The 13,821-nt window shown below is 41.0% G+C and overlaps 1 protein-coding gene across 1 annotated transcript in view; it reads right to left on the minus strand.

The window, feature by feature from the left end:
• The window catches only part of MET (MET proto-oncogene, receptor tyrosine kinase), a 116,739-nt gene that overhangs the window by 46,691 nt on the left and 56,227 nt on the right, over positions 1-13,821 (minus strand). Inside the window, exons 5-6 of the mRNA XM_050785128.1 lie at positions 5,074-5,208; positions 4,134-4,307 (exon numbers count right to left, since the gene is read on the minus strand). Of these exons, the coding sequence (XP_050641085.1) occupies positions 4,134-4,307; positions 5,074-5,208 (309 nt within the window). The remainder of the gene's footprint in view (positions 1-4,133; positions 4,308-5,073; positions 5,209-13,821) is intronic.

Below are 13,821 nucleotides of genomic sequence, written 5' to 3' on the forward strand. Positions count from 1 at the left end.
AGCCTGTTTACATTTAAGGTTAATAGTGTTATGTGTGAATTTGATCCTAGCTGGTTATTTTGCCCATTAGCTGATGCAGTTTCTTCATAGTGTCAATGGTCTATACAATTTGGTATGTTTCTGCAGTGGCGGGTACCAGTTTTTCCTTTTCATATTTAGTGCTTCCTTCAGGAGCTTTTGTAAGGCAGGCCTGATGGTGACAAAATCTCTCAGCATTTGCTTGTCTGTAAAGGATTTTATTTCTCCTTCATTTTCGAAGTTTAGTTTGGTTGGATATGAAATTCTGGGTAGGAGATTATTTTCTTATGCTGAATATTGGCCCCCACTCTCTTCTGGCTTGTAGGGTTTCTGCAGAGAGATCCAATGTTAGTCTGATGGGCTTCCCTTTGTGAGTAACCTGACTTTATCTCTGGCTGTCCTTAACATTTTTACCATCATGTCAACCTTGGTGAATCTGACGATTGTGTGTCTTGGGGTTGCTCTTCTCAAGGAGTATCTTTGTGATGTTCTCTGTATTTCCTGAATTTGAATGTTGGCCTCTCTTGCTAGGTTGGGGAAGTTCTCCTGGATGGTATTCTGAAGAGTGTTTTCCAAGTTGGTTCCATTCTCCCCTTTACTTTGAGGTACACCAATCAAATGTAGGTTTGGTCTTTTCACATAGTCCCATATTTCTTGGAGGTTTTGTTCATTCCTTTTCATTCTTTTTTTCTCTAATCTTGTCTTCACACTTTATTTCATTAAGTTGATATTCAATCTCTGATATCCTTTCTTTTACTTGATTTATTTGGCTATTGATACTTGTGTATGCTTCATGAAGTTCTCATGCTGTGTTTTTCAGCTCCATCAGGTCATTTATGTTCTTCTCTAAACTGGTTATTCTAGTTAGCAATTCCTCTAACTTTTTTTTCAAGGTTCTTAGCTTCCTTGTATTGGGTTAGAACATGCTCCTTTAGCTTGCAGGAGTTTATTACCCACCTTCTGAAGCCTGTTGCTGTCAATTTGCCAAACTCATTCTCCTCCCAATTTTGTTTCCTCGTTGGCAAGGAGTTGTGATCCTTTGGAGGAGAAGAGGTGGTCTGGATTTTGGAATTTTCAGCCTTTTTGCGCTGGTTTTTCCTCATCTTCACGGATTTATCTACCTTTGGTCTTTGATATTGGTGACCTTTGAATAGGGTTTTTGTGTGGATGTTCTTTTTGTTTATGTTGATGCTATTCCTTTCTGTTTGTCAGTTTTTCTTCTGACAGTCAGCCCCCACTACTACAGGTTTTCTGGAGTTTGCTGGAGGTCCACTCCAGACCCTGTTTGCTGGGGTATCACCAGCAGAGGCTGTAGAACAGCAAAGATTGCTGCCTATTCCTTCCTCTGAGAGCTTCATCCCAGAGGGGTGCCCACCAGATGCCAGCCAGAGCTCTCCTGTGTCAGGTGTCTGTCGACCCCTGCTGGGAGGTGTCTCCCAGTCAGGAGGCACAGGGGTCAGGGACCCACTTGAGGAGGCAATCTGTCCCTTAGCAGAGCTAGAGTGCTGTGCTGGGAGATTTGCTGCTGTCTTCAGAGTTGGCAGGCAGGAACATTTAAGTCTGCTGAAGCTGCACCCTTTACACTGTGAGGGGAAAATCGCCTACTCAAGCCTCAGTAATGGCAGATGCCCCTCCCCCCACCAAGCTCCCAGGTCAACTTCAGACTGCTGTGCTGGCAGTGAGAATTTCAAGCCAGTGCATCTTAGCTTGCTGGGCTCTGTGGGGGTGGGATCCTCTGAGCTAGACCACTTGGCTCCCTGGCTTCAGCCCCCTTTCCAGGGGAGTGAATGGTTCTGTCTTGCTGGCATTCCAGGTGCCACTGGGGTATGAAAAAAAAACTCCTGCAGCTAGCTTGGTGTCTGCCCAAATGGCCGCCCAGTTTTGTGCTTGAAACCCAGGGCCCTGGTGGAGTAGGCACATGAGGGAATCTCCTGATCTGTGGTTTGCCAAAACCACAGGAAAAGTGTAGTATCTGGGCCGGAATGCGCCGTTCCTCACAGCACCGTCCCTCAAGGCTTCCCCTGGGTAAGGGAGGGAGTCCCCTGATCCCTTGCCCTTCCCAGGTGAGGCAACATCCCACCCTGCTTCAGCTCAACCTCCGTGGGCTGCATCCACTGTCTAACCAGTCCCAATGAGATGAGCCGGGAACCTCTGTTGGAAATGCAGAAATCACGCACCTTCTGCGTTGATCTTGCTGGGAGCTGCAGACCAAAGCTGTTCCTACTTGGCCATCTTGACAGCCACCTCGAATCTGTCTTATTTCTTGCAGGAAGAAGGCTAACTGTCACGGTCTAGTGCAGCATGAAATCTTCCTAACAACTATGAACCTAGAGGGATTTATGGACTCAGCTGCCCTACCTTCCCAACTGCAGCTTAAGCCTCACTGACGTGTGCATGGAAGCATGCAACCTTTGAGAATCATCAACTATAGAATGCTGGAGTTAGGAAGGGTGAGAGAGGAGGGAGATTTAAATATTGCAAGAGATTCTCTGGTTCCAGAAAATTCTGAAATATTTACTTTATTTTTAAGCAGTTTAGTATAGCTTTTATGCTTAGTGAAAGGAAGCACATTAGTTAAACGAAAGGTTTCATTTGTACAGGTTATCAAACCATTTTCTTTACTTAAAATACCAGCTTGGTTATTTTTGAAATGAAATTCTTGTGATTTAATTGCATGGGCACACACATATATTTTCCATATCTATTTCATGGAATAGCAGAGTTCAGATTCCTAGTGTCTCAAATTGCTGAGGTTGTGTGTTTATAAAAGTATAAAATTGCACATGGTTCCAAAAGTATACTGAACAACAAAAAAGTGCATAAATACTACAGTATAGATTTACATTTGTTTTCTTACTGTATTTAGTTTATTCTCTGGTCGATCAAGCTAAGTCTTAATAACCGTGTCACACCTAACAGAAAATAACTTGGTTTCAAACCCAGTCACCCACTACAAGTCTTGCTCCAAACTGTAACTAAATGAAAACAGCCATGCACTCGGGGGTGGTTCTTGTTCGGACTTGCACATTTTGTTTACTTGGGCATGAACCAGGTGACCGAGACCTTTAACTCGAATGTTTCCTAAGAACTATTTACTAAAGTCCAACTTTTCCACAAGCAGGCAGAGAAAAATACATGCTGGGTTCTCACCAGGGAAGTGTTTTTAAGCAAGATGTTTTGGACCAAGAATTTTTTTTTTTTAATGGCGTGGAGATTTTCACAGTGCCAAATATATGCTTAAGCAACTAAGGCAACGGAGTTAGCATGGCTGCGATGTTAGAGCTGACGTCCATTGCCAGAAACTGAGTTCTCTATCAGCAAGAGATGTGCTTGTCTTGTTCTGGACTATATCTCCCCAGGGACAAGAGGGCAGCCGGCTAAATGGCACGCACTCAATAAATATTTTCGGAATGAATTAAAGAGTGACATGGCTTACAGAAGTATAGACGTTAGTATAGTCATCAGTTGAGCCTTTGCTTTTTTTCTGGGAACACTGAAGGAAGACTCACAGCCACCCGTGGGTGTTGAACCTCCATTTGCCTCCCACGTCACCCTGGGAAATAATCTTTAGTCTCATCTGTGAACAGACTAGGCCACCATCTATGCACCAGACAGGAAGAAAACTGTCCTGTGTGCCCCAACATGGCAGGGATCACCAGTTTGCAGGGTTCAGCTCAGGGTTCCCGGATATGCCATGAGCAGATCTGTTTCTGTGATAGAGGCTCATGTCTGGGCACTTGACAGATAAAGGAAGTGGCGAGGAATCAGAAAGTGGGTGAGTCAGGAGGGAACAGGCCCCACTGTGAGAAAATGGGGAGCACTGTTGCTTATTCGCCATCACTCTTTTATTCACACGGCACTAAAGGTGAGCAGCTGCCCAGGGAGAGAACCTAGACAATGTGAAGCAAGTACTTCAGGTGCAGGACTCGGGGGGATGCCCAAACACTGCCCCCCCCCCACACCCCAGGGATAAAGCCATGAGGGAGATGGTGCTTTGGATGACTCACAGCTAAATAAGTAAATTGAGTTTTTAATTTTTTTTCCTTAGTGGGATTTGTATCAAAAAACAGACAAACAAACAAAAAACACGTATGCCAGCTGTTAGAGATTCCTACCTTGTAGATTGCAGGCAGACAGATCTGTTGAGTCCATGTCCCACTGGGGCATTCCTCCGATCGCACACATTTGTCGTGGCACCAGCCACACTGCACAAAGGGTGGGGCAGAGAGGCACTGACTGCAGGACTGGAAATGTCTGCAGCCCAAGCCATTCAATGGGATCTTGGTGATCTGTGAAGAGAAGGGGTGGAAAGAGCTTCCAGCGGGGTATCTAGTTTGTTCATTAATTATAAAGCAAGTACACAAAAGGTACATGTAAATATCATTTGATAGAATTTACTAGACTTAGCACCTATGTGTGCAAATCATGTCATAACAGTGATTACAATTTTAAAAACCTGATTCCTTCCTTTCCTCTATTGTTAGCAGGTATGTGAAAAAGTAACATTATTGTCCAGTGAGCATAGCACTGTCATGCAGCATTAGAGGTTCTACATAGTAGGGACATTGTGCCCTGTCTGAGATGATTTTAAAATAACAAGACAGTATAATTTAAGTGGTGGGAAAACACTCCTGAACGTCTGGAAAATTCTAAGTAAGTTGCGTATCATTCCGGCATCAAGATGCACATTCTTCTCTAGGAGAAAAGGGATTATTGGTTGGAGTTGGATTCCAATGTACATTTCCAGGATTTATCTGCCTGCACTAGAGTTCTGCCATTAGGACTGTAATTCTCATTCTGTGTGTTTGTTTTTCTTGTTGAGAAATATAGGACAAAAGGAGAAGTTTTGAAAAAGACCTCCCTTAGGTCTAGTCTTCCTTGAATAACAAATTAACTCGATTTCAGAAAATCTCTGGAATACTCACTAAAGAACCTAATGGAGGAGGGGTAAATTTAAGATGAAGAGAGACATTATAAAGGGCCAAATGACACCAGTTGTAAACATCCATTTGGGAAAAACCACATCTACGGAAATTCCCTGTGAGAACAGCTTACCTTCTTCCCTGTGACAACCAGTGTGTAGCCATTCTGGTTTAATGGATGCTCCACAATCACTTCTGGAGACACCGGGTGAGAGTCCAGGAGAAAATTCACATGAGGGGTTGATGGTCCTGATCGAGAAACCACAACCTAAAAAGCAAAAAAGTTATAACATCCTTATTCCAACAAGCTCAGTTTAAATATAAGTGGAAAATGTGGATGATAATGGTAATAACAGATTAGCAGCAGGGCTTGTGGGTGTTTGAACTGAAGACCCAACAGTTCCTCTCACTGTAAATCAATATGTCATCTTCTAATCTCTTGTCTTGAAGCCAAATTATCTGAACCCCCAAGACAGACTTTGCCTATGGTCTTTTAATGGTTTCAAGGGAAGGAGATCTTTCAATCAATTGGCAACACATACAGACAAATCCCTGCAATTGTACTGGGAAATGGAGGAACAAAAACTCTCTCCAGAAAGAAGACACCACACATGCTACAAAGATTCTGGATTATTTTTTAAATCTATCCTCTTAATCCTCCCCGCCAGGCAGTTTCCCTTGACGTAATGGTTAAGAGTAGTGGACGTGGAGACTGGAATACTGGAGCTAGTTCCAGCTGTGCTACTCTTAAGCCATATTTATAGATCTTTTCAGGTCAAAACAGGCCCCCAGCTACTTTGCAATGATGTGCTGTATTTTTTATAAACCACTGTCCCACGATATATTATTACTTGGATTATAAAACTCTGCTTCTTGGTCTGGCTTTAAAATAAGGTCTGATGGTTTTAACAATGCTTGGGAAATGAGGTTTGATGATTGATGTCATTTTTGCTCTCAGGTATTTAAAATTTGGGATGTTTCCCAGCTATCTAATTTCCATCTGTCCTGTTCCTAGAACCCAGTAATAATAAAGTTCAGAGAGTATGATTGACAACAATTGGGATAAAATCCGAATGATTATCTTAGATGAACACTTAGATTTTTAGGAAGGTGTTGGAGTTCTCAGAGAAAATTTCACTCTTAAGTAGGCCACTGGGTTGCATATACATGAAGGTGGAGGAGGCTCAGCACAGCCCTAGACATGAATTAGGCAATTGTGAAATTGCCTAACATCTCTAATAGTCTTCTACATTGCACTGAATGCGCATTTACTCGCAGGAGGTATGAAATCACAGGACAAACATGGGCATCTGTGCGATTACGATCACATAGTCACTACCTCTACCTCAGCTTTCTCATTCATATAATGGGAATGAAAATTACAGGAATAATTAACTGCTTTGTACTCTAACAAACACATACAACATATAAATGTCCTGGGGAACAATTGTGAATCTTTTCTTCAGCACCATAAAGGAGCCAAGTAGCCTGAAGCAATTTGGGAAGATTCTCAAAGTACCTAATTTGTTCTCAGAGAGTAGATTGTTGATAGAGAAACTAACCAAGCCGTACATACAGCCGTAAAAGTTAAACATCATGACATTTGTGCTCTAATGTTTGTTCTACCCTAAACACTCAATGCTTTCCAAACGTCTCCATTAAAAAGGGTGGTTATATTTGCACAGAAGTTAAGTGATGGATCAAGGGTCACTTGGTCAGGATGGGAAACGTTGGAAACTATTGTTATTTCCTAAATTTAGGGCCCAATAGGTATTGGTGACCTTTGCAGGCAAAGTGAACAGAAATTCAATTACCAGTCCCACCTCCCTTTGGGTGCTGGTTACAAGCAGAATATCAGATGTCAGACTTAAGCTTCTATTTCAAATTATCCAGATTTTGGCTACCCAATTTTGCAATCTTAACTCCCTTCTGGTGCTCACCACATCTCATTTTTCCTATCCTCCCTCCCAGTACCCCCCATATTTCTTTGACTGTTGCCAATCACTTCAAACTGCAAAGGTAAAACAAAACACAAAACACAAAACAAAAACAAAAACACAAAAGCAAGAAAACTCCTTTTCTCACACACAGGTCAAAAGCAACACAGAACACCAGTCTGTCTTAATACCCTGACTTTGTTTTCCATCTCATTCTGTGCTTTGCACTTCACTGAAGATTATTCGTTACTATGAACCTTGCAATGGACATCTGCATTTTGTGTCTGTCTCCTTGGTTTCCTCCATTCTACTTAGACCAGCTACAAAACAATCACCTCCTAGAGCTCTTTTTTTTCTCCTACCTTCTTGCTCTCTTTAATACCATTTCCCGAATCTATAATAAGCAATCCCTTCTTAATTACTAGGTCATCATCTGTGACTTTATGAAATATCTGAACCCCATCCAGATAGTCCTTTCCCAGAAAGAATTAACCTTTCTCTTTCTTTTCGGAAGCTCTTTGCATCTCTGGACTTGGATCGATTGATATGTGTATCCTCTGTTAAAGAGCTTTGTCTGAAGAGCACCAAATGTATGGTACTTTCATAACAGGTAACTGAGTCACACATCGTGCTAAGTGCTTTAAAAGGAGATTTTGTTTACTCCTCACAATAATCCTATAAGGTAGGTACTATTATTTTCTTTAAAGAAAAATACAACATAGAATTTCAGCTAGAAAGTACAAGAGTCAGATTTCCACAGAGCTTTATCTGAGGCCAGATCCATGTGCTTGACCTCTTAAACACTCAACTGCTAGGCCCTTGGAGCACCAGAGTAAATACCATCGAAAAAGCTTCAACTCTGAGCTCCCAAGAGCCACTCGTGAGTAAAAGTACTAAAACAAATTTCACAATATATTTGCCTTGCCAGTTACTCCGTGTTTCCGTAATTTTTGCTGCACAAGTTAAGTGTGCCTAAGGAGAAAGTCTCTGCGTCTAAATAGTTTTTGATGGCATAGAGAAAATGCTACTAGTATACTTCACCAAGCTCTACTTTTGATCATGAGTTAGCATGAATGTCGCTTGCTATAGAAAATGGGATGAAGATGAGAAGACAGGAAGGCACATGGAAAAGTGAGGTGACTTGGAAATGAGAATGCCATTTGGAATTTTGCACAGAGGTTGTACCGCAGATGCAAATGCCTTTTAGTTGATCATTAGCCCGTTCTCTGCAGGGATACCTACTGCTGTAAATGTTTTTCTACCCTTAATTCTTTTCTTTCTCTTATTGCTAGGATTCTAAATAATCGATTAACCACTTTAACTCTCAAAATACCCTTGAAGCAATGAGTACCAGAAATTAGGAGTTCCTTTTGGTTGTCATGGAGATATTTCTAGGGACAGAACTAAATTGGGCATGTAGGTGTAATTCTTACGATAAATAACCTGGCAATCGTAGAAGAATTAGCACAAAATAGAAGACCAACAATTATCTTTTGAGTTCCTACTGTTCAACAACTAATCTTTAGTATTCAGGTCACAAAATATTTTTTCTTTATTATGGCCTTGAAAATACAGGACTAACACATTTGGGGCAGGGCAGAATCTGAATTTACTGGATGGTTGTGGTTTTGATCTCACATAGCCTCTTGTAGGTAGCACATGGGGAAGAAATACATGTACAAATAAAACTGTTGTGGCTAGGCCCCCAAATTTGTAAACCTGAACAAAGTAAATTTGTGTGAGATATCCACCAATATGTAAAGGCCCTATCTCCTTACCTCCCATATACAGTTTTATCTTTAATTAAACCATTTTATTAATAGAATTAAGTTTTAAGACTGATGAATACAATTTAACATAAGATGTTTGTATGAGGTTTCTGTGTACTTCCCCCATTGTTTTTAAAGTGGACAATTGAACAGTTTTAAATTTTTTAATTTTTTGAGACAGGGTTGTAGAATGCTTTCATTATCTCAAAAAGAAGACCCACATCCCTTAGCCGTCATTCCCAGTCTCCCCATATCCTCTTAGCCCTTGACTACCACTAATCTACTTCCTATCTCTATAGATTTTCCTATTCTAGATATTTCATACAAATGGAATCCTATAATATGTGGTCTTTTTGTGCCTGGCGTCTTTCACTTAGCACAAAGTTTTCTTTTTCTTTCTTTCTTTTTTTTTTTAATTTTTTTTTTTTTTTTTGAGACGGAGTTTCATTCTGTTGCGCAGGCTGGAGTGCGGTGGCGCGATCTCAGTTCACTACAACCTCCACCTCCTGGGTTTAAGCAATTCTCCTGCCTCAACCTCCCGAGTAGCTAGGATTACAAGCGTGGGCCACCATGCCCAGCTAATTTTTGTATTTTTAGTAGAGAAGGGGTATCCCCATGTTGCCCAGGCTAGTCTTGAACTCCTGACCTCAAGTGATCTGCTCACTTTAGCTTTCCAAAGTGCTGGGATTACAGGTGTGAGCCACCGTGCCTGGCCTTAATATAATGTTTTCCAGGTTCTTCATGCTCCTTTTTATCACCAAAATAATATTTCATTATACGGATATGCCACCTTTTATTTATGTATTCATCACTTGATGGACTTTTGGGTTTTCCACTTTTTGGCCATTGCGAGTAATGCTGCTATGAATATTGGTAACTTTTTGTGTGAACATATATTTTCACATCTCTTGGGTACCCAGAAGTGGAATTGCTGGGTCTTATGGCAACTCTATTTGACCCTTTAAGGCAGTATCAAGCCATTTTCTATAGTGGCTGCTCCATTCTACATCTCCACCAGCAGTGTATGAAGGCTCCAATTTCTTGACATCCTCGCTTACACTTGTTATTTTTTATTTTCTTGATTCTAGCCATTCTACTGGGTGTGAAGTGGTACTTCATTGTGGTTTTGGTTTATAGTTCTCTGCCAAATGTTTTCTTAAATTAAGTAAGAGGGTTCACAGCCTTCCTCCCATTCCTCCTGCCTGAGAAAATACTTGGGTATCCCCTGCTTGATACACCAGTCAGTGTTCTGAAGAACAATCCCTCATGGTCAGACTGGTCTTCTGTGAAGCAGAGTCCTGGAGGGGCTGGAGGCAGGGGAAGGATGGAAGGAACAAAAGTGGCTTCTCCTTAGGAAAAGCAGTCAGAGCAGGAGACGAGGCACTCCCTAGGCACCTGTGCTTGGCAGAGGCAGTGAAAGGTTGGTGGCATATCCTATGGGTGGGTGCAGAGCAGACGTGTTGGAGGTGGCGCATGGTGGGGCTGGAACAGCGTGTGTGAGAGTGGACCTCTTGAAGGAAAGGGAGAGACCCCTGGAAGTTGAGGGTAGAACAAGACATAGGGTTTAATCAGAGTTGCTTTGGACTAAGAACATTTCATATCTTTTAATATTCTTGGAGAGATCTGAGTAACCACTGGAATGCTTGTTGGCATTGTACTACTTTCATTGAGGCACCGACATCCAACTCTACTGGTATGGCTTCCACACGTGACACTCTCAGTGGCCTTCAATGCATCTGAACTGGATGGAAAGCATGTTAGAAAACATGCAACACAGCCTTTCTTCGCATAGTTATCCTGGGATCAAATAATAGTAGGGCCAGGTGTGGTGGCTCACACTGGTAATCCCAGCACTTTGGGAGGCTGAGGCAGCAGGATCGCTTGAGCCCAGGAGTTCAAGACCAGCCTGAGCAACATAGGGAAACCCCATCCCTATAACAAATCAAAAAACTCCCCCCCAAAACACAGTAAATCTGATTGGAAATGATTCAGTCTTACAGAAATATAGATTAAAATGTGGCCAAGAAGCCTACACACAATCTTTTGAAAATTGAAGTTTCCTTTTACACAAACAAAAAATATGCATTTCTATTTTAAGGCCAATAAAACTGAACGGGAGCTTTGATATCATCTAGATTGATTCTAATTTAGAACTTAAGAACAATATAGGATTTCTGTTGAGGAATAAGGAAAGCTTCATTCTTAATGAAAGATGTTGCAAATTATTGGATTTTCTTTTTTTTTTTTTTTTAAGTGACAGGGTCTTGCTCTGTCATTCAGGCTGGAATGTAGTGATATGATCATAGCTTACTGTAATCTTGAATTCCTGGGCTCAGGCGATCCTCCTGCCTCAGCTTCTCAAATGGCTAGGACTACAGGCATGCACCACCACACATGCCTAAGTTTTTTATGTGTTGTAGAGATGGGGTCTCACTATGTTGCCCAGGCTGGTCTGGAACTCCTGGCCTCAAGCAATCCTCCGGCCTCTGCCTCCCGAAGTGTTGGGATTACAGGCATGAGTCACCATGACTGGCCAATTATTGGAAATTGAAACTCAATGAAAAAATGGAGTGAAGATGACACTAATCATAAATGGATCAGGTTATAGCAGGATGTGACCTATGAATTCAGAGAGTACATCTATTTACCCTGGAGTTCCCAATACAGAATACAGACTCTGGTCCTCAAGGCATATCTGTTGCCTTAATATACAAAAAGACTGAAATAAGAAGCTTATTTAAGCCTTAATGAAGCCACGAGGTTTTTAAATATTTCAGAATCTACATTGACCTAAAAGAGTTTAATCTGCGTTTTCAAGGTATTTCTGATGCCTCTTTCTGCTTTCCTGGTTCAGGTTTCCTATTTTCTTCAGTATGTGATAGAAACTGGTGTTTATTTAAAAAGAACTCAGAATATGAAGAGTAGAGTTATCTGTTTCAATTATGGTAAATATCTAGTTTTCTGAAAAAGAAAAAAATAGAAAATAAGAAGTAGAAATTGCTGATTGGTACTGATAGCTCAGAAAGTGGTAAGACAAAGTGCCAGGTAGCAAACAGTGAATTAAATGAAGTTTACTCTGTTCTTTCCTTTGTTCTTTTTGGTCAATGGGTACAAGTCCTTCTATACCAACTTGACATTTTAAAGGCCAGATACATCCAAAAGGCAAAACAATTTTCTCTCTGTTACAATACTGATGTGTGTGCTTCAACTTTCTGAGATGAGTCAAAATGAGTCAATACCAGATTGAAGCATTTGTAAAAAAATATTTTGAATATCTAAAAACCGAGTAAGTTAGGAAATTTGTTTAAATTTTAAAATAACCAATTCTTTCAAAACAGTATTTCAAATATGTTGATTGTAGAATTTGCCAATTTATACACAAGGTATACCTGTTTCTGAAATTAAAAGGTAATAAAAGTTCAAGAAACTACTGATACATCATATATATTTCATGTCTTAAAATGTCTGCTCTTTCCAAAAGCACCAGTGCAAGAAATCTCAGTTACTCCTTGCTACCAAAAGCCAAAACAGAAGCTTAGCCTTGTCCTCTGATTTCAAATATTTACGATATTTTAAATTTCTATGCATGTAACAATGTACAAGGTATGTCTTTCAAGGCATGTGTCAATTCATTTTGGGAGACTAAACATAAACTGGACTTGATTTTTAGTTATGGACATAACTGAAATTATTATTTCTAAAAAGTTCTTTCTTACACAAAAGAAGTTTCAGAACTCTTGAGTGTATTTTCCTCTAAAGAAATATACCAAATCTTCTGGGCACAGTGACTCATAGCTTTAATCCCAGCACTTTGAGAGGCCAAGGTGGGCAGATCACTTGAGGCCAGGATTTCTAGACCACCCTGGCCAACATGGTGAAAAATCCATCTCTACTGAAAGTACAAAAATTAGCTGGGCATGGTGGTGCATGCCTGTAATCCTAGCTACGCAGGAGGCCAAGGCACAAGAATTGCTTGAATCCTGGAGGTGGAGGTTGCAGTGAGCCAAGATTGCACCACTGTACTCCAGCCTGGGCAACAGAGCGAGACTCTGTGAATAATAATAATAATAATAATAATAATAATAAAGCCAAAGCTAACATTCTTTAGGGTTAAAACTAAGTTAATGATGTACACATAAAAAAAGGCAGAGGCAGATAATATTTTTATCTGATCATTTTATAAAAGAGATGGGTAAGTTAGAAATCCCTAAAGAGAATCATTGTTCAAGTTGAAGCTTCCTTCAGTTGTGTCTCTGCCAGATGTTCACAACATTGACGAATTTGGGATCTGCGTCTACATACTCTAAAATGGCAGTAATTCCAAACGTGATGCATACTACAGGCTTCTCAAAGAAAGCACTGACATGCCATCATGGGGGCACGGGAACTGAAGGAATCTGAAGACAGGAGGTCAATAGATAAATGAATTCTTCTTATTGGAAGTGAGTAATTATTTTTAGGTTCACTGATTACTAACACAGTCCTTTAAATAGTGGTCATAAGTAATGATCTTGAACATGGGACATCTTTTTAGGTGATCTCTATCTCTTTGGATTTCTTACTTAAGATCCAACTGGTCCAGTTAAGAGGCAGAAGAGAACAGGAGTGATGAGTGGGCAGTAACAGCATTTAGTAACTGGGAGAGGGGAAAGGGGCATGTGGGAAGAGCTAGGATGGAACCACGGAGCTCAGTAGCAGCGGTGAGAGTGCCCAGGCGGTGGCCACTGGGAGCAAGCACAGTGTAGTGCACACAGTAGTTGCCCAGTGAATATTTGTGGAGCTGAACTTGAAACAAGTCTTGAAAGGGCCCCCCACCTCCCCCTTGCATCCCTGATCCACTCACTCTCCCTGGCCTGACAGTCATGCACAAATATTTTAATAGCAATGCTTTGCATTTAGAGATTAAAGGCCTTATACAAGTGATGTTAAAAAAAAATCAAGGAAGCATTGTTTTGGACGTAGATTAGACGAGGCGCTCAGAAGGGAGACGTGGACAATCCCTGTGATTAGTCCTGTGATCTTCATGAGAATCCCTCTTCTCTCTCCCACGTAGCTGCGTACACTGTGTTAATGTTCCCAAGTCTGGCTCTGTTCTACATCTCCTTCCCCAGTTTGTAAGAAGGCACGTTCTCATTGTTCACTTACACTATCTCAAACATTGCTTACCCTACTATT

The sequence above is a fragment of the Macaca thibetana genome, chromosome 3 (genome assembly GCF_024542745.1).
Source record: "Macaca thibetana thibetana isolate TM-01 chromosome 3, ASM2454274v1, whole genome shotgun sequence".
NCBI classification, from domain to species: Eukaryota; Metazoa; Chordata; class Mammalia; order Primates; family Cercopithecidae; genus Macaca; species Macaca thibetana.